General features: G+C 47.9%; 1 protein-coding gene across 15 annotated transcripts in view; it reads right to left on the reverse strand.

Annotated features, from left to right (window-relative positions):
- Positions 1-21,510, reverse strand: part of RALGPS1 (Ral GEF with PH domain and SH3 binding motif 1) — a 284,196-nt gene that overhangs the window by 159,646 nt on the left and 103,040 nt on the right. For all 15 annotated transcript variants that reach the window (XM_006154099.3, XM_014590021.2, XM_027774049.1 and 12 more), the window contains 2 exons: positions 14,185-14,268; positions 468-557 (listed from right to left, as the gene is read on the reverse strand). In XM_006154099.3, the coding sequence (XP_006154161.1) occupies positions 468-557; positions 14,185-14,268 (174 nt within the window). The remainder of the gene's footprint in view (positions 1-467; positions 558-14,184; positions 14,269-21,510) is intronic.

The following is a 21,510-nucleotide window of genomic DNA, read 5'->3' on the forward strand; positions in this document are numbered from 1 at the left end:
CAAGAAGTGGGTGGGGGTGGGGCCCAGTAGGGTACCTTCCCCAGGCCTTAAGGTCAGGACAGGTGAGGTGGACTCTGCTGACTGTGGACAAACCGCAGGACCTGACAGTACCATAGCATTGTGCTAAGGAAACTCTGTCACCCCAGCATGAGCTTGATCTAGAGTACAGGAAGGCATGGAGTCCAGGGGTAGCTGCTAGGCCCAAGTGAGAGGGACGGTTAGCTGCCAATATTATGGGGTGGAGGGGCATGCTGCCAGTGCAGGCTTTGGGGGGAAGGGGGCCGGGTAGCCAGGTCTTACAGCTGGCTCTGCCCCGGGGAGGCCAGTCCTCTGATGGGACCCTGCCCAGCTGGCCCAGAGCAAAGCAGCTTCCAAAGTACTGAGGAAACACACTATTAAGACAAAAAAAAGAAGGAAAAGAAAAAATAAGAGAAAGGAAGGAAGATAATAATAATAAGATAGCTTACCTTGGCTATTTTCACAAAATGGCTCAGGATTTCGGCCCTTATTTTTAAAGTCTGTGCTGTTAGAATTTCTCGTACAACCCAAAAACTGACCTGCAGAGTCAAATACACACACGTACACACCAGAAAAGTCAGTAAATGCTGCACTTCCCATGTCGCCCTTGCCCACCACTGTTAAGGGATTTCCAAAGGTCAGAAGCCAGGAGAGCACATGAGGTCAAGAGCCCCTTCATGGTACCCAACCCCACACACGGGTCCCACGTCCTCAGCATTCCCCCCCCTCCCCAGGAGACAGCGACTTCCATGACACACAAGTGTCTCTGAAGATGCTGCGGGGAATGTTGATGTCAACCAGGCTGGGTCCTACTCAGAAGGATCCCAGCTGTGGGGAGACCAGAGATGATGAGGAGTTGGGTGGACAGATGCACAAACGGCCTAGCAAATACTGGCAGTACCACCCGTGAGCTCCACACCTGCAGCTGAGACAAGGAGGGTACTCCGGTGCTGGCACAACTGCAACTCTCATATTTAACTTCCCCAAAGAGGCCCATCCGGTCACTTACATGCTATAAAAGCATCTCTCGGCATTTCATAAAACAGTACAGGTCAGGGGCATGTTTTTCTGGAGAGAGCCTGTGCCCAAGGGTACGCTGGCAGCTCTGGTTCAGAGGCTCCATCATGCCTGGCCTCTCACTGCGACTGCCCCAAACCCCCGAGGCCGCTGGCGGGAACAAGAAAGTCATCTACCCGTGCGGAGTTGACTCATGGCACCTCAGAGAAACTAGCGGGGTTCATGCCAAGGACGGCTGGGAAGCGGCTAGCTTCTCCTGTTTATGTCTCGCTACGATGACGACAGTTCTAAGTGGCACACAGATGCCCAAGAGTGCGATGACAAAACTGCACAGAAAGGGCTGGGCAAAGTAAAGTACGGGGGTGGGTGGGTGCAGAACTAAAAGGAAGGTCAGGGATCTAACAGCACCAAATTTTACCGGGATAAAAACAATGAAGGATATTCTGAACTTTACAAAGCAAGCTTACTGCGGCAGTGAAACATATTTGCGTTACTGAAATGCTGTCACCTTTCAGAGAAAGCAAAAGGGAAACCGAGGATCAACAATTTGCTCTTTATATTAAGCCAGAATATTATAGAAAAGTTTTCTCAGTGTTCATTGGGGGCCTCCAGGTCACACCTAGGTTTCCATAGAACCAGTTTTTCCAAGGAATTGCCTAAAATTAAGTTCAGATTCGAATGTCTACTAGCCAGTTAACAGAAGAAAGTTTTCCTGGACATCAAGTGGTATACCCATAAAACTTGTACTTTAATACTTGCATATTTTTATGCCACACAATCCCAAGTGTGACCATTTCCATGTATAATTTAACACATTCCTACATACCAAAAAACAATCACACGTCACAACAAAGGAATAAGGCAGGGCTGCACACGGCGTGGAGGGGTGCACAATCCCACTCAGCAGAGTTCCACGGAGCCCTACTGTGTGCAGGCTCCAGGCACTCGGAGCCCAGCATCGCCTGATATGGAGGGGACCAAAGGAGGGGGCAGACTCCTCCTCCCAAAATCACTACACGCCAAGGCAGCTGGTGATCATGGCCACAGAAGTTCAAACCAAGTGAGATGGGGTCTCGGAGAGGTGGCGATAGAGGAAGGTTTCCTGCAGAAGGGAGGCCTTGAAAGATGGGTGAAACTTTAAACAGGAAAGGCAGGACTGAGGTGTGGCGATCAGCACCATGACAGAGATAGGTGGGTGGCTGCCAGAATGGCATGGCAGGGGCTCTGTGGGGTCGGGGCAGTGAGAGAGGATGACAGTAGAGAGGCAGGGGAGACTAGACTTGGGGGCTCTGGAGCAATAAGATGCAAAGGAGCTAAGACACTTTCTACATAGGGAATCCCAGAGGCTTCTGAGCAGAGCAGTGAGACCCTTCCATAGGGCAGGGACACCCAGTAGAACGCTGGTGCAAGGGTCTGAGTGAGAGGTGTGGAGGTCTGAGCAAGGGCCATGTTGAGAGAGCTGAAGAGAAGGGGCAGGAGAGAAAGGCAAAGGTAGAGCCTATAGTTTTAAATATTTTAATTATTTTTCTTTTTTTAAAATAATTATTTATTTCATTGTATTTCTTATCATCATTTTTCACATTTTAAATAAGGCACGTGCACTCACCAGAGAGAGACAGAGAGAGAGGGAAAGTAAGATAGCAAGCCAGTAAGTTCAGGACTCGAACTGCAGTTGACCATGTGGGAGTACAGTGCCTCAACTACCATACCACCGGCTGGGCCCTCTAACTCTTTTCTAAATACACTTTTTTTTTTTTTTTTTTAAGTTTTTTGCCATAGGACACATGTGTTTGCTGGAGAAACAATAAGACAGTGAGAGGGAAAGTGAGAAATCACCCTCCAAGGGAGATGCCGTAATCCCTTCTCTTCCATTCTCCTCCTGGGATTGTGGGCATGCACACACATATGCCCAGTATGAGTTTCAAGTCACCAGGTCCAGGACTCAAACCATGGTTAGTCATGTGGGAGTCCAATGCCTCAACCACCATGCCACCTGCTGGCCCACTATAACTACAAAATTTAACAGAGATAAGCACAAGAGATAAAAACCTCTCACTCTCACATGCTGACCCCAGGAAACATGGTGGTGTGCGTCTTTCTAGTCTCTTGTTCCATACTTAGAACATACTTTTGTCTATTTCAATTAAATTGGTAGATATTAATCATATTTTACAAGAATAAGAATTTTTTAAGTGAATGAATATTCTTCTACAATACAAATTTTAGCAGCTTCCAAGCATTTCGTAAGGATATATCATTAATTTAAATATCCCCCAATTATTGGTTAATTATAATTATTTTGTGGTAATAAACAATGTGAAATGAATACATTTATACATATAGTTCCGTATACTTTTTATTAAGTTCCTAGGTTAAATTCTTGTAAGATTAAATGAATAAAAATGTGTCTTTTTTTTTTTTTCAAAAGTAGATATAAAAATCTTGACCTCCAAAAGGTCTATTAATTTAACCAGCAACTCATTTAAGCAAATCTGTGTTTCTACACACAGGCCAAATACCAGTTACTAATTTTTTTTTTTTTAATTTACTATCCCAATGGTCAAAGTGGTATCACACTGTTTCTATTTGGCATTTTTTCAGGACTATTCTGTTAATATTTTTTGTAGGTTTTTTCACTTAACATCTTTTGTTCCAAATATTTATGGGCCATTTATACTTATATGCCTGTAAACTATCTGCTCGAGTCCCTCACCCACCTCTCCATTGGGACATCTGTCCTAATAAGTGATTAATAAAAACTCTTTGTATACTAAAGAAGTTACAATTTGTGAGCCATATATTGTACCAAGAGCGTGGAGAAATTGGTTTCTTATACACTGGCTGTGGTAATGGAAACTAATGGGAACACAGGCCAGCCGGTGGCGTGGATGGGGTGGCTGGATGCCACGTGGCCGACTGTGCAGCTCAAGGCCCAGACCTGATGGCTTGGAAAACACTCTGGACATGTGTGCGTGTGTGCCCAGAATCCCAAAAGGAGGGAGAAAAAGAGGAGAAGAAATTGTGGCATGACCATCTCCGATGGGGGCACTTTCTCTCTCTCTCTCTCTCTCTCTCTCATGAAAACATACACCCTCTGGCAAACTCAAAAGCAAGGAAATCAATGGGAACACTTTGAAGAGCACCTTGAATACCTCTTTCAAAATGTTTAAGATATAAGCTCCCTAGAATATTTATCTTATAAAAATATGGAAATATAGAAACACATACATGCAGGGATTCTGAACAACTATTTATAAAAGTATGGGGGCAGGCGGCATGCCCATCAATAAGAAGGTGGTTACATAGATTGTAGTACCCCTTCAGACTTTGGGGTAAGATCACTGTGCTCAGCCCTTATTCAATGAGTAGGGAGCTATTCTCCACTTTCTTGAGAGCAAAGCATCTGCACAAATAGTTCGGAATTCTTCTGCACAGGAGATTTGTCTATCCCCCCTTTAGTTATTCAATCATTTATTCATGAATATTTATTTTATGCTTTGGGTTATAATGCAATACTGAGATTTTTTGTGTTCTGTTTGGTTTTGCTCAGTTGTTCCAACTTTGGTCATCGGAGCTCTCTCAGCAGCCCTGCATCCCTTTGCTGTGCCCAACACTGCTGCCCTATTGGTTTAAACACACTCACTTCCGGGCACTAAATATGCTCTAGGCTCATCTTGTGTATTTCCTGCCCCCCGTCCTAAAGTTAGTCACTTCTTAAGGAACTTTGGTTTTTCTTTTTTTCTATTAGATAATGGTACTAGAAACTAAGATTAGCACTAAACGGTGTTGGGTGTGCTTGGTGCTCCTGGGGTGTCATTGTGTCTGGGCCTCTCAGCTGGCAGAGCAAGGAAATACACGTGTGCATGTAAACTAACACATGTACATTCCTTTATCTATAAATATGCGGTAACCGCTTGTATCTATGCGAAGCTAACCCATGTCTCCCACTCTAACCTGTAACCACAGGGATCATGCTAGCCTTCCCGATTGTCTGTGATTCCCAATCTAACGGGAGAAAACTGGCCCCCATCATCTGCTGTCCACTTTCGGCACTGTTCAACTCTGGTACAAACATACAGTAGTTCCGGAAGACTTACCCGTCTCCCTGGGGAAACAAGTTTAGCGAGCAGAGCACAGAGTTATGTACGGCTTCTCTTGTCTTTAGTCTTGGAGTCTGTACTCTATTCCTAAGTTACTTAGGTCAGCAATTCCTCCCTTACCATCCTCGGTGAGGTTGTATCTGTCATCCACTTATAATATAGCCAGATTTCTTTATTACATTCTACATTCCACTCTAGAATCTCTTGATGTTCAGGTTGAATTTTTAAATTAGCATACAATAAGGTTCCCACTTGGTGATATAAAGTTCTATGGGTTTTCATAAATACATTTTGTCATGAATCCATCTTAGAGTGTGTGCACAGAATAGTGCACCACCTCAAAAAACCTCCCATGCTTCATCTGCTCGACCTTCCTCCTTCCCAAACCCCCACGACCACTGTTTATCATCTCTGTATTTCGCTTCTCCAGAACATTAATTTCATTGTATGGATTTATCATGGTTTGCTCCTTAATTCACATATTCAAGGACATCTCAGTTACTTCTAAGTGTGTGTGTGTGTGTGTGTGTGTGTGTGTTTTGGAGAGGATTTTGCTATAGGGCGCGTGTGCTTGTCAGAAAGACAGAGAGACAGAGAGACAGAAAGTGAGAAATTATCCCCTAAGGGGGATGGCCACGCCGCAATCCCTTCTCCTCCAATCTCCTCTCGGGATCTTGGGCACGCACGCACACGTGCCCGGAATGAGTTTAAGCCACCAGGTCCAGGACTTGAACTGCAGTCGACTACATGGGAGTCCAGTGACATAGCCATTACACCAACTGCTGGTCCCAGTTATTTTTAGGTTTTGACAAATGCGCCCAAGGCTGCTCTGTGTGTGTGTGTGTACATGAGTTTTCAATCAGCTGTGTAGATACCTAGGAGTGCAACTGCTGGCTCACATCTGTTCCATTTCCCACTCCTGCTAGCAAGAAATGAGAGTCTGTGCTGCTCCAGATCCTTGCCAGCAGCTGGTATTGTCAGGGTGTTATGTTTTGCTTTGTTTTGTTTTTATTTTATTTTATCCATTCTAATAGGTGTGTAGTGTTTAGTATTTGCCTAATAATAAATGATGTTGAACATCTTTCTTTTTCTTTTCACTTTTTAGTTCTTTTTGCTATAGGGCCTGTATGCTCACCAAAGAGACAGAGAGAGACAGAGATGGAAGCAGTGAGAAATTACTCCCAGCAGAGGTAGCCACACCACAATCCCTTCTCCTCCATTCTCCTCTTGGAATTCTGGGCATACATGCACATGTACCTGGTGTGTTTTTCAGGCTATTGGGTCTGGGACTCAACTGTGTGTGATCCAGTGCCTTAACCACCACCGCATGGGCTGGACCTCTTTTTTCTTTGCTTTTTAATTGCTAGAGAGCACATGCACTCACCAGAGAGAGACAGAGAGACAGAGGGAGAAAACACCCCTGTCCCATGGGGCATGGTCACGTCTCCCCATTTCTCCAGTCCTGCTGGGATTTTAAGCATGCATGGTTACACGCCTGGTCTGTTTCTCACGTCACTGGGGCTGAGCCTCAAATTGTGGTTGGTCATGTGACATCTGGCTCCCTTATCTACTAGGCCATGGGGATGGCCAAAGCATCTTATTATATGTTTATTTGCCATCTATAGATCTTCTTTGGCAAGGTATCTATTCAAATCTTTTGCCTGTTTTTTAAATTAGGCTGTTTTCTTCTTGCTGAGTTTTTAGACTACGATTTGCATAGAAGTCTCTTATCAGATATGTTTGGCAAATACTTTCTTCCAGTCTGACATTTGTCTTTTCATTCTCTTAACCATGTGAACTCTGTAAACCAGAGTGGAAAGTTAATTTTAATGAAATCCCAATTTATCATATTTTTTTCATGGATTATTCTTTTAGTGTTATATCTAATACTTTTTCAAACCAAGGTCATATAGATAGTCTCCTTTGTTTTATTCTAAAAGTTTTATAGTTTTGTCCTTTACATTTAAACCTATGATCCCTTTTGAGTTAATTTTTTGTGAAAGGTCTTAGTTCTATGTCTAGGTTCATGTTTTTACATATACACACACCAAAAAGAAAAAAAATTTCAATTGTTCCAGCATCATTCATTGAAAAGATTATCTTTTTTCCCCTTGAATGCTCTTGTGCCTTTACCTAAGATCAGTTGACTACCTACGTGGGTCTATTTCTGGGCTCTCTAGTCTGTCCCAGCGACCCAGGTGCCTTTTTTTGGACAACAGCATGCTTCATTACTATAGTTTTACACTGAGTCCTCCAACTTTGCTCTTCCTTTTCAGTACTATGTCGACCATGATAGGTATTTAGCCTCTCCACATAAACTTCAGAATCAATGTATTAATATTTACAAAACAGCTTTCTAAGATTTTGACTGAGATTACATTAAATCTATAGGTCAAATTGGGAAGATTTTGCTAACTAACAATATTGAGTCTTCCAATCCATGAAGATAGACAACTGCTCCATCTACTCAGCTCTATGAGGGGACTTCAAAAACCTCAGGTTCTCACTGGGGCCTCTGTTCCTGCCTGGATGATTTCATTGACTCCCAGGGCTTCAAACACAGATGACTCTAGTACTTGCATCTCTAGGCTGAACCATTTCCCAACTAACATATCCAATTACCCCACCTAGTTCATCCCAGAGGTGCAAACCTAACACATCTCCTGCTCTTAGACCTGCTCCTCCTTTCATACTCACTGGTTCAAAGATAGTCCTGCTCAGATACTAGAAGGAAGACCCTCCTTTGTTCTCCTCTGTCGTCTCGCTCCTCATCCAGCCAAGTGTGGCCAGCTGGTTTCCTAACATTCTCTGGCACTCGGCTACTTTATATCTCTGACCCCTCACCTAGATTAATGGAACAGACTCCAAACTGACCTCCCTTCCCACTGACCGCGTCTCTCCCCTGGTTTCCCAATCCCAGCTCTGACTCCCCATGCCAGTCTCCCACACTAGAACATGAGCGAACAATGGCAAGAGCTACAGTTCATAAACAGTTGACTCTCTGAACCTAGCACAGAGCCTCATGAATATTTAGTCAATGTTTGTTGAGTAAATAAATGAATATAACCAGAAGTAATGACCCTCAAATGGAAGGAGATATTACACAATGAGGACAGAATAATTGAAGATAGCATTTAAAAGAGAAGAATGCTAACATTTTCTCCCAGTCCTGTGATAAATGAAGTTGGTGGAACAGGAGTTGTATTGAAATAGTATTGAAAAAACACAGAGAGGACCCTCAGCAGAGGAACTCACCAGCTTCATGACTATAAACAAGTTGCTTCACCTTCCAGAACCTCAGTTTCTTTATCCATAAAATGAGTTTAAGATATCTACCTTATTGGGCATGTGAAAACTGAATTTGATAATGCAGATAGAATGCTTAGCATATTATCTCAGTAAATTCAGCCTAAGTGCTCAATAGATCCTTCTAAAATAGTTTTAATTTTTTTTTTTAATTTAAAGCCAAGAGGAAGCAGAAACATTCAGTGACCACGCTACTGATATGTGGGGGCTCCAGAGGCAGGCAGCACTTGAGAGGGTTGCTGTCAGTAGCTTGGATCTGTGGAGAAAGCTCAGAGCAGGATGGAAGAGTGCAAGTAGAGGGACTATAGTAGGTTTTCTTTTTGTTGTTTTTTCCCCCCCTTTCTGGCCCTGGTTCTTAGCTTCTTCCTGCCAGAACACCCTGCCTTTCCTTGAAGAATCCCCTACTGCTATCTCAGTCTCAGTCCAGGTAACCTAGGCCTCCGACCCTGCCTCCAAGGCCTGGCCAATGAGAACCTCATGTTTTCCTAGTCACAGTGATTAGATCGCCATGAACGGGATGGGACACTAGCCAGGGTGCTCACAGTCACTGCCCTCAAGTAGAGCTGCTGAAAAGGAGGCTGGTCTTCTCTACTGAGATGCCCTCAGAATAAGATGTAAACCTGGGGCCAGCAGGTGGTTGGTACTTAAGGCACTTGATTCCACATGGCCAACTACACAGTTTGAGTTCCAGACGTGGTAGCTTGAAAATCATGCTGAGCGTGTGTGCATGTGCCCAAAATCTTGAGAGGAAAATGGAGGAGAGGGGATTGTGGCATGGCCATCCTCCATGGTGGTGGTGGTGGGGAGGGGCAGGATTTCTCACTTCTCTCTCTCTCTCTCTTTTCTGGCAAGTGCATGCTCTCTATGGCAAAAATCTTAAAAAGAAAAAAAGCTGTAATCCTGGAGTTGTTGGTGGCCATCCTACAACCACAGATGGAGAGGCTACCCGTAAGTGAGCCAACCCAGAGGAAGCAGAGCTGGAGGAAAAGAGAGCAAGACCGAGTTTGGATGGTGCTGCCTGGGCCCCAAGATTCGGTGATATTGGCTGTGGTTATCTCCCTGGACCTTGTCACACAGCCATTTTGCCCTCTTTTGTGCTTAAGCAAGTTTGAACTGGGGACTCAGTCATTAGGGATCATATACCTGAGTCCGTGAGGAAAGTTGGGAGAGTGTGGACCTGTCTCGTCTCCGTTCATCACAGAAGCCCTGAGACACAGGGAAGGAAGGAGCCTGCCCAAGGCCTTTCAGGAGAGTCTATGCTAGGACAATATTCTCCCAATTCCCTCTTCTCTTTTCCAAAGGTTTCAGCATCTCCAATGACCCAGATGCCCGCACTTGGGCCCAGGCCTCTTGGTTAGGCCTTCACCTCCCCTTCACAGCCCACACCACTTGGCATGTTTTCTAGAGCTAACATGATTCATTTCTATGTGTCGACTGGGCTGTACCTTCACATCTCTGCTTCTCTTCTAAGCTTCAAAGACCACTTGAAATGTTTTTTTCTTGTTTTATAAGTAAGGAAGGTGAGCCTCAGAGAGGTCAAAAGCCAACCCAAGGTCCTACAGCTAAAAAGTGATAGAGCTAAGACTCAAATTCAGGTGTTAGATTCTCTGAGACCTCAGCTTCTTCGCTTATCATCCACAGACCTTCAAAATGTTCATGCACAAACTTCAGAAGGGCAGTGAACCCCCTAAAATCGAGCGTGAATTGATATAGCTGTGCATTTTTCTGGGGGCAGGTTCATACATAATATTGTCAGATTCATGAAAGGATCCATGATCAAAAAAGGTGAGTGTCTGAGTTATGCGTTCAGCAGCTGGGTCAGACAGTTTTGGCACGCTGCAGACCGGCAGGGAGCTTAGTCAAGCCCTCCCATCACAGCCACTCTGTGTGCCAGTCCCCAGGGCCCCTAGGGGCTGAAATAGTTTTAATTTTTTTTTTTAATTTAAAGCCAAGAGGAAGCAGAAACATTCAGTGACCACGCTACTGATATGTGGGGGCTCCAGAGGCAGGCAGCACTTGAGAGGGTTGCTGTCAGTAGCTTGGATCTGTGGAGAAAGCTCAGAGCAGGATGGAAGAGTGCAAGTAGAGGGACTATAGTAGGTTTTCTTTTTGTTGTTTTTTCCCCCCCTTTCTGGCCCTGGTTCTTAGCTTCTTCCTGCCAGAACACCCTGCCTTTCCTTGAAGAATCCCCTACTGCTATCTCAGTCTCAGTCCAGGTAACCTAGGCCTCCGACCCTGCCTCCAAGGCCTGGCCAATGAGAACCTCATGTTTTCCTAGTCACAGTGATTAGATCGCCATGAACGGGATGGGACACTAGCCAGGGTGCTCACAGTCACTGCCCTCAAGTAGAGCTGCTGAAAAGGAGGCTGGTCTTCTCTACTGAGATGCCCTCAGAATAAGATGTAAACCTGGGGCCAGCAGGTGGTTGGTACTTAAGGCACTTGATTCCACATGGCCAACTACACAGTTTGAGTTCCAGACGTGGTAGCTTGAAAATCATGCTGAGCGTGTGTGCATGTGCCCAAAATCTTGAGAGGAAAATGGAGGAGAGGGGATTGTGGCATGGCCATCCTCCATGGTGGTGGTGGTGGGGAGGGGCAGGATTTCTCACTTCTCTCTCTCTCTCTCTTTTCTGGCAAGTGCATGCTCTCTATGGCAAAAATCTTAAAAAGAAAAAAAGCTGTAATCCTGGAGTTGTTGGTGGCCATCCTACAACCACAGATGGAGAGGCTACCCGTAAGTGAGCCAACCCAGAGGAAGCAGAGCTGGAGGAAAAGAGAGCAAGACCGAGTTTGGATGGTGCTGCCTGGGCCCCAAGATTCGGTGATATTGGCTGTGGTTATCTCCCTGGACCTTGTCACACAGCCATTTTGCCCTCTTTTGTGCTTAAGCAAGTTTGAACTGGGGACTCAGTCATTAGGGATCATATACCTGAGTCCGTGAGGAAAGTTGGGAGAGTGTGGACCTGTCTCGTCTCCGTTCATCACAGAAGCCCTGAGACACAGGGAAGGAAGGAGCCTGCCCAAGGCCTTTCAGGAGAGTCTATGCTAGGACAATATTCTCCCAATTCCCTCTTCTCTTTTCCAAAGGTTTCAGCATCTCCAATGACCCAGATGCCCGCACTTGGGCCCAGGCCTCTTGGTTAGGCCTTCACCTCCCCTTCACAGCCCACACCACTTGGCATGTTTTCTAGAGCTAACATGATTCATTTCTATGTGTCGACTGGGCTGTACCTTCACATCTCTGCTTCTCTTCTAAGCTTCAAAGACCACTTGAAATGTTTTTTTCTTGTTTTATAAGTAAGGAAGGTGAGCCTCAGAGAGGTCAAAAGCCAACCCAAGGTCCTACAGCTAAAAAGTGATAGAGCTAAGACTCAAATTCAGGTGTTAGATTCTCTGAGACCTCAGCTTCTTCGCTTATCATCCACAGACCTTCAAAATGTTCATGCACAAACTTCAGAAGGGCAGTGAACCCCCTAAAATCGAGCGTGAATTGATATAGCTGTGCATTTTTCTGGGGGCAGGTTCATACATAATATTGTCAGATTCATGAAAGGATCCATGATCAAAAAAGGTGAGTGTCTGAGTTATGCGTTCAGCAGCTGGGTCAGACAGTCTTGGCTCACTGCAGACCGGCAGGGAGCTTAGTCAAGCCCTCCCATCACAGCCACTCTGTGTGCCAGTCCCGAGGGCCCCTAGGGGCTGACCAGGACAAGCCACTGAGTTCTGGTTTAGCCACGAGGTGCCTCAGATCCCCTGGTGACCCTCCGGTCAGCTGATCTTTCCATGCCCTTTTCCCCCAGGAGACACTTGGATGCTCACCCCATGCTGGACGTGGCACTACGAGCCCTTCATGTGCCACTGTCTTTCATCGCCACAACTGTGCAAGGTGAGTACTACTATTACTCGCAGTTACAGATGAAGAAACTGAGGCTCAGAGAGGTGAGCGGACTGCTTTCTTTTATCTAGAGTCAGAGAAGTCTTGTTTTCACCTAGGAAAGGTCTGCCAGGAAGGGAAGCCAATGGGTTTGTCTCAAAGAAAGCAGCCCTACTGGTTGACCAGGCCTGGCCCCTTGCCAGTTTCCCAAACAGAGCCACCAGGGCCATGTCCAAGAACTGCTGGCCCTCAGAGCAGCTGATGGGCCGGGCCGGCAGGAAGACCATTTCCCAGAGCATTCTGTTCGAGGAAACGCAACTTCACTTCTAGCTCACTTCACCACTCGGTCTGAGCTGGACACAATGTGTTTGCAGAACAAGCTGCGCTGCCCTTGCCAACTGACCTGGCATCCACGTGCAGAGATGATTACATCAGAACCCCCAACCGCCCCTCCTCTGGGAGCTCTGCGGCTGGTAGAGGTGGGGACTGAGCTGGCTTCCAGTCAAATCGTTTTGTTAAGGAAACTATGAATCTTCTGATAGTTTTTGCACATCTGTTTTGTCTTTTTTTTTTTTTTTTTTTTTAAAGACTAAGCTCAGTTGAAAAGAAAAATATTTTTCAAGAGAAAGAGAAAAGAAGCAAAAGGCTTTGGAACTTCTCTTTTTCAATAAATGGTATGCAGCCCCTACTCCAATGCACCTCAGCTTTCTTGGTTCCTGTGGTATCTCACCAAGCAGCAGTGCTGACTCCAGCTTGCTCGTACAGCTATGTTTTTCTACCTCTCCAGGGCTCCTGCTGGACTCGGGATGGAAGCCTGAAGTTAGAGAAGCCTAGGGAGGATTGAGCAACAGGACCAAGGATTTCTGAGAGGGAGGGCCCAGCTGGAGAGAAGGCCCAGGCCCAGGCGAGCAACGTACATTACACGACCTCTGGGCCACTGCCCTCATTTGAAACCAGAAAAGCAAAACGAAGAAAAATATCCAGTAGCACCATGTGGGATTTGGGTTTGTAGGGTGCTTTTCTAATAATGATAACGTTCTGGCCAATCTGGCTGAGAAATCAGAAGCCCAGCCCCCTCGGGTCTTCCCTCACATTCCAGCAAGTGGGGATGCAGGTCTTCATCCCTGGGGCAAAGTTCTGGCTGGACCCAGCCAACCTGGAGTAGTTAGGGGCCAGTGACCAGGTTACTAGGGATTTGAAGAAATTCAGTTCAAGAAGGACTTCCTGAGCACCTCATCCACTCATTCCACACACATTTACTGAGGGCTAATTACACCCGACACTGGGTCAGGAGGACACAGCGATGGACGAGAGAGACCTGGCTCCTGACCTCATGGAGACGGACTGGCAAGGAAGACAGGGACCAAGAGTTACACCGAGCGAGGAGAGAGGCATAACGGGCGAACGAGGAGGTACAGGGAGACCTCCACCAGGCTGGGGACTCAGGGAGGCTCCCTGAGGAGGTGACTCACTGAGCACTGAGCAGGGAGGAAGCCCTGCGGGCTAAGAGGAAGCACACACAGTGGCCTGGCAGCAGAGGGAGATGGTGCTTCGGGCAAGAGAGGGCAGGCCGGAGGGCCAAAGGCTGAGGGGCCTCTTATCCCTGCAGGGGAGGAGAGGTGAGGTTGGAGGGCTGGACGGAGCTGCTTCCCCATGCAGGGCCCTGCAGGGCACACAGGAGTGCTCGGGCTCGGGTGTGGGGTTCCACCAGCTCCGTGAAAACGGACCGTAAATGACACGAGGGTGAATAAAGGTGCTGGGGCTGGGCGTGTTCAGGAGGAGGTTTAGGCCTGGGGTCAGGTGCCTGGGACCGAGCCCTGGGGGCACTCCCTGCACTCACAGGCGCGGGCGACAGGTGTCACTTACCTGGTTAAACCTCCGGGTAAAGGCCACGACGTTGGGGGCGAGGCTGTGTTTCTCCTTCTTACTCCATCCACAGCTGGCTAGCTCCTGGGAAGCACAGAGTCCATTTCAAAAGCGATTCTAATCAGGATGCAAAACACACCAGGGGCACCTAATTGGACCGTGACATGAAGGTGGGGAAGAGCTGAAGCCTTGGCTAGTCACGTGTCCGCCAGGTGGGAAGGGTTTTCCTTCTCAGGGGGAGGGCTCAGTGAGAGGAGGGGCAGTATCCAGGACCTCCAGAGGAGGGTGAGAGGTGGAATCTCCGAAAACCCCTAGCCACGTGCTTTCTGTGCCAAAATATTCTTTATGTGATAGAAATAAAATACTTTCCAACTCATTTTCATGAGACAGTAACAGCAGCAGCAATACCATGGCCATTCAAGAAATGTTGTTGAATTATTGGGTCATTGGGAAAATCATGATGCAGTTTTACATAGAAAAATATGTCACGACTTTCCTGGCAACCTAACAGATTCCAAATATCCTGGCATACCACTATAAACTCTTTAAACACAAAAGTGTAATTTTATTCATACAATAATGACACTGCTGTCCAACGTGTGGGCCTTTTCCTCCTCCCAAGTTGAGTTTTGAACATCTAGTAGTATAGTGACAAGCGCCTGGCTGCTGAATCAGGTTACCTATCACATTCAGAAAGACGCCTGCGCCCAGATTCCAACCCACCACAGCCTTCTCCAGCTTCTCTGGTCCAGAGCCCTTCTGTACAGTGCAGTCATCTGAGGGAGAGCGTGACTGCGTGACTGTCCTAGCCAGCAGGACTTACCCCCCATCACAGATATGGCTCCAGGACTCCGAGCTAACTCACAATTAAAATCTAGCTGAAGAATCTCGGATTTCATTGGCCACAGGACAACCTCCAGTCCTGGAGCAAGGCAAGGCCCCCGTCCAAGCCCACTGCAACCAGAGAAGCTTCTGGGGTTATCTCAGCTTCCATCCTCATAGAACTGAAAGGGGCAGAGGAAACACTCCCTTTAATATCTTATGCAGGGACTTCTCTCTCCTTTTCCTGTGGGGTTGGTGCAACAATTTGAAGAGCTGAACAGCCTAAATTGTACCTATCAGTAAGGTTGGTTTGCGGCCAAAGGATGCAAGGTGGAGATAGTAGGAGCAAGCTAATGGGGTTACTTGGAGGTAGAGAAAAGGGCCAGGCGATGACATTATTCCAACGTCCAGCCATCTCAGCATGCCTGGAGAAGCCCCGACAGAGATGGGAGGAGATGCAGTGCACTCTAAATTCTCTACCCCTAGGTTACAAGCCCTCCTTTTAGTTCGTATCAGGCCTCAGTACGTAATAATAGCTTTTTTGGTTTGTTTTGTCACACTCCTTCAACCTTCATGGACCTTTAGTGAGAGTCAGGGCCCACCAGCTAGATACAGATTGGTGTCTACTAGGACGTCAAGGAGGGCATGAGAAGGGCCACAGACAAAACTTGCTGGTGGGGCAGTTACACAGGGGACTTCCAAAAGTTCGTGGAAGAAATGAAATTAAAGTACACGTTTATTTTAGTGCAAAACAACTTTGAAATCCATGTACTGTTTTTCCATAATACATATTTCCCAGAACTTTCTGAAGACACCTCATATCTGAAGTGCCAGGTCCAGCAGATGCACCTTAGGACCTGATTATGAGCCACATACGGGGGCTGGTGGAAGCCCGGCTGACAGCCGTGGGCAGCCCTGGCTACAGGACGAGTGGCCTGGACTGGAGAGCACACTGGGACCAACCAGCAGCTAGGAGGCACCTGTTCTTGGCCGTAAGTGGTAGGCCCAGCATGAGAGAATAGAAGCGGCCTGACCCTGCCCGTCCCTCAACATCCTCACGATTTAGCCCTGAGTAATAGACATGCGATGGTACGAACTGACACCACCATCCAGCAAGAGTCCCGCCACACAGACGCAGAATCTCGTGTAATAACTCTCACCACATCCACTCTACCAAAGAGGAGGGGGCTCGGCGTTCAGTCTCTGGAACGACTACTGCAACTCCCCTTCTTCTCAGAAGCAGACATGAGTCTCTTTAAGATGTGGAATCCGCCTCTGTCTACTACAATTCTCCTGGTTCTGAAATGCACATTGGCGTTTTGTTTCAAGTGTATTTACTTGATCCACCTCAGTTACGTTTACTGCCTCTCCCCCTTTAAAATATACACAGTCAATCCCATGTAATGATGTTCAGTCAATGATGGGCCGCACGGACAACAGTAGTCCCAGAAGATCATAGTGGAGCTGGAAAATTCCCACCTGGTGACATCCTCGCTGGCAGAATGTCGCAGCACAATGCAGTACTCACGTGTCCGTGGTGTGATGCGGTAAATAAGCCCACTGACCACGAGTCATGGAGGAGCACAGCACAGACAGCTACACAGCATGTGCTACTCCATAATGATACTAGATGCCTGTGTGGCCGGTTCATGAACTTCCCACAGGAGACTGCTCATTGTTATTTTAGAACACACATCTACTTACTTAAAAACCCTTCACTGCAGAACAGTCTGCCGCACTGTATCAGCATACGTATTTTGTGTTTCCTGCAGCTCTTGATTGAATTGCTCACTCTTGTGCTTGATTTAACCTCAGGTTGTGTTTTTCATCATGGCTGCCAGTGGGACAGGATGCACAGATCAAAGTAATACTATCTTGACCATGAGTAGGCCTACGCTAACGTCTATGTTTGTCTCTTACTTTTTAACAGAAATCAATTTTAAAAGTAAAAAAAGTAAAAGAAATTTTAAGTATGAAAAAAATCTCCTTGAATAAAGATATAAAGAAAGTAGTTTTGCATAACTGTACAATGTGTTTACATTTTAAGCTAAGGGTTATTAAAAAGAGTCAAAAAGTTTTTAAAAATTAAAAAGCTTATTAAGTAAAAAAGGTTACAGTAAGCTAAGATGAATGTACGAGTAAAGAAAGAATACTTGCTATAAACCTGCCTCTCCCAAGCGCGCGGTGTCATCAAGTGTGTGGTGGTGCACAGGCCCGCCTGGGTCCTCCGTCACTCCCGCTCGCTCACTTACCCACTGCAACTTCCAGGGCTGCCAGCTCCACTCGTGGCAAGCGTGCTCTCCGAATGTGGAGTTTTCTCTTTTATACTGCATGTTTAACGTACCTTTTCTATTAGGTACACGAATACCGCTGTGTGACAACTGCTTACAGCACTCGGTGCAGTTTCGAGCGATGAGTGCTGGCTGGGAGCAGCACTGCCCGGGGCACTGGGCTGTCCCACGCGGCCTGGTAGCACTGCGCTGCACCGCCACCTGTGCTGTCCACACAGTGGCAACATCACCTGGCCATGCATCTCCTGTATGCCCCCGGCTAAGGAACATGCCACTGCACTGGAATCACGCAAATGTATGTTACTGCCCTTTTAATGCTTGCGAGGCCAAAGGCAACTCTCCGCTGTGAATCCCAGATCTATTCCCGGAAAAGTATGGGTTACAATGAAATATAAGACCGAATTCATAAAACCGTTGATCAAAGACTGAGGCACGGTTACTGCCCAATTTCCAGCTGGCAGGTGCTCCCTTTGTAGTTTTTAAACAAACAACAGAAGGTACGTGTGTGTGTGCGTGTGTGTGTGCACACAAATACATTTCACTCAGTCTGCAGTCTTAGCTTCCACACTGTAACAACTCAGGAAGGTGCCCAGAAAGGGAGCAGTGTGGACTCCACAGCTAAGACAGAGCTGGCTCCGATCCTGGCCACCGACATCAGCTGCTTGTCTTCTCAGGGCCTCCATTTGCTCATCTTCAAATGGGTGTGATGCTAGGTTTCTCTGGGGAGTTCATTAAAATGATGAAATGCGGGACCAGCAGTTGGCTTAATGGCTCTGTCGCTGGACTCCCATGTAGTCAACCATGGTTCACGTCCCAGACCTGGTGGCTTAAAACTCACGCCGAGTGCATGTGCATGCATGCCCAAGATCCCAAGAGGAGAATGGAGGAGAAGGGATTGCAGCGTGGCCATCCCCCCTGGGGGCTGATTTCTCGCTTTCTGTCTCTCTGTCTCTGTCTGCCTGTCTGGCGAGCGCACGTGCCCTATAGCAAAAACTTCTTAAAAAAAAAAAAGATGAAATGCGATGAAAACACGCAAAGCACCTAGCACAGCCAGCAGGCAATAAAAGTTACACTTTCCCCTTCCCAGGGCACAGTGCTGTTAAGAAACAAAAGAAGAGGGGCCAGCATGTGGCATAGCAATTATGTTGCTGGACTTCCACATTGACCACCATGGTTTGAGTCCTGGACCCAGTGGCTTGAAACACACCAGGCACATGTGCCTAAGTATCCCAGATCCCGAGGAGAATGGAGGAGGGATTGTGGTGTGACCACTCCCCAACCCCGGGGGTAGGAGGGTGGTGGTGGGGGGGGTGGAAGGGACACTTCTCATCTCACTGTGTTTCTCTCTCCTCCCCCACCCTGCAAGCACACATGCCCTAGGGCAAAAACCTGTACCAAATAAAAAATAAAAAGGCAGAATTCAGAGGCAGCTTTAAGTCCAAACACCCTCTTTTCTCACTGCACGCTTTTGTTGCAGTCTTGAATTATGAACAAAAATCTGTTATTTTGTTGATGTCACGCAGACAGGAACCAAAGCAGGTACTTAATACATCTGCCCAAAATGTATTTGATTGAACATTTATTTACTTTTTCCTTTTTAATCAGCCAGAGGGCACATGTGTACTTGCTGGAGAGACGGAGCAAGAGAAGAGGAAAGCAAGAGTACTCTTCATGGGGCTGGTCACACTGCCACCTCCTCGCCTCCATTTCTCCCTCCGTCTGGGGTTTTGCAAGCCGCTGAACCTAGAACTTGGACCACATGGTAAGCCACGTGGAATTGGCTGCCTTAACCACCAGGCCATGGACTGGCCCAACTTGAGCACATCTAAGACCCTGACTGTACGTGCAGGTCTTGAGTTCCCAGGAGCCCCTGCAGTGGGCAGCATGTGACATGTAAAACGAAAACGGGAACAGAGTAAAACATCGTGTCCGAGAGGCGCTGTGGTAAAACGGAAGCAGCCGTGGACTTAGAGTCAGAAGACCTCTCTCTGAGTCCCGACCCTTGTCACTGATTACCTGGGTGCCGTGGCAAGTGACCTCTCTTGGCATCAGTTCCAACACTGATAAAAATGAGGATGCTGAAACGAACCCCACAGCACCGAAGGGGCGACAGGAGGAAGAGCCTGACCAAGGAGGCAGCACGTGGGGCCCAGGGCCTGGCGGGCAGCATATGCCTGAGCAGCGTTTGCTGAATGAATGGAAGAGGCGCCAGTGCTCCTCAGAGCTGAAACCTCCCAAATTCAGGGCAGAAGGCTCACCACGGTGTCAGAGGCAGCAAGACCGTCCTATCTCCACGAACACGAGGACTGGGCTGACCTCTTTGGCGCTGTTCCTCCTCTGTGCTTGGCCTCACGGGATTACAAAAGATTCCATCCATGTGAAGTGGGCTTGGAAAATGTGAAGTAATAGAACAAAACTCTTCCAGCCTCTCATGCCTAAAAAAGGTCCATGCTATGGAACGGATTCGACTATAACTAAGTTAAAGCTGACCAGAGGAGACAAGGCTCGTTCTAGAAGGGAGACAAGGGTTTGAGCCTAGGCCGGCGAGGCCCTGGTCACCCTGCAGCCTCACTGAGCCCCTGAGCTGTGCGGGCTGCCATTCGCCATCTCCCAAGAGCTCTGGGATCTCATCTCACCCAGGCCGTCTGTCCTCAGCCCTGAGTTCTTGGCTGAGGTCGACTAGATGCGAGAGGAGACTAAGGGCCTATGGGGTTCTTTGTCAGCTTCCCCTGGGACCTCCCCTCTGTCATGTGGCTGCCTCTGGGTTCATCAGGGGAAGATAGAAGCTGCGAGAAGAAAACTTCTTGTCAATGTCCTCGTAGCCTCTCCCTCCCTCCTGCTGTAATGGAAGGGGGACCTGTCCTTCTGGGGCCTAGCCCACGCCTCCGCCTTCTCAGATGCCCGCTCTGGGCCCTCTTTCATCCTGTCCCTATATCTTGAACCTCTTCCTCTTCAATTCTCCTTCCCACGAGCACGTGAATGCGTGCCGACCTCCCCATGAACAATGCAAGCCGCCTTTCTGGGCCCACCTCCTCCAGCTCTGGCTCACCCTTTCGGATCCTTCGCGACACATTTCATGAACTTGCCTCCCACTCCCACCGGCCTTCTGTGCCCCTTGCTCCCCTGAAACTGCTCTTGCTTCTCCCTGACGACAACCACCTGACCAGAAAACCCTGGCGGGCCCGCCTGCACCCTCTGCCCTAAGCATCACCCGCCCTTGCCCCAGCACGCTGTCTGCTCCTGCATCTCCCCCGCCCCAGCCCCTCGCTCTCAGCTGTGTTGTCTGGTTGTTTTTTCCTTTTTGGACACATGCCTCTGAACCCCACTTAGTATGGGCCAGGGTCCTCTTCCGCAGTCTTCTGTGTCTCCCTCTCCCTGGGAGCCCACGCATACAGCCGGTTCAACCCCAAGTCTGGGTCCAGCCTGTGCTACTCTCCTGAGCTCCAGACCAGGTATCCAGCCATCTCCTGGCCGCACCTACCCTGGCACCCCACAGGGATGGGGGATGTCCGTGGAGTCAGTGGGGCCAGAACCAAAAAGGTGTCTGACCAGCTGCATGAAATAAAAAGCACGTAAGATTAATCTAGAGCTCATTCTGGCAGTGAAGAAACATGTTTATTACAAAGACCCACCAGCAAGCTTGCCTGGTGACAGACACCACTGGTTTCAGCTCACCCTGCAAGGCTGCTCTGGGCCACTCGGCCAGCTGCCCACTTTGTGCTGAGGGGTCTGCGAGTCAGCTGCCTTGGCATGGCCTGAGAAAGGCCTCACCTTGGCTATGCCTGGAGTCAGTGAGTTCTGGAAGAATAAACTGAGTTCTGCCTGAAGACCCCACGGCATTGAGGCCTTCTGGGCCACAGGAAGCTGGTGCCAACGCACGGCCCTTCCACATATGCACTTAATTCTGACTGCCGTCTTCTCCAGATCACGTTCACTAAATGTATCCACATGGAAAATGCATCAACTCAAGCAAGAGTCACTAACTCAGACCTCAGGGACCACCCCCAGGCCGGCACCAGCCAGGCACCACATCACCACTGCGCTCAATGGCTACCCTGGGCCTCCTCCCTCCATGTTCCTCTCCATTCCTCCCATCCCACCCTCTGGCAGATTAGCAAGGAAGGAGAGGAGGGAGGGAGGGAAGCACGGAGGGAGAGGGGAAGAGGGTGGTTCCATGGCAACGGTACTGCACTGCTCAAGAGAAGCCAGATCC

Source organism: Tupaia chinensis, unplaced genomic scaffold, assembly GCF_000334495.1.
Source record: "Tupaia chinensis unplaced genomic scaffold, TupChi_1.0 Scaffold000394_1, whole genome shotgun sequence".
Taxonomy (NCBI): Eukaryota; Metazoa; Chordata; class Mammalia; order Scandentia; family Tupaiidae; genus Tupaia; species Tupaia belangeri.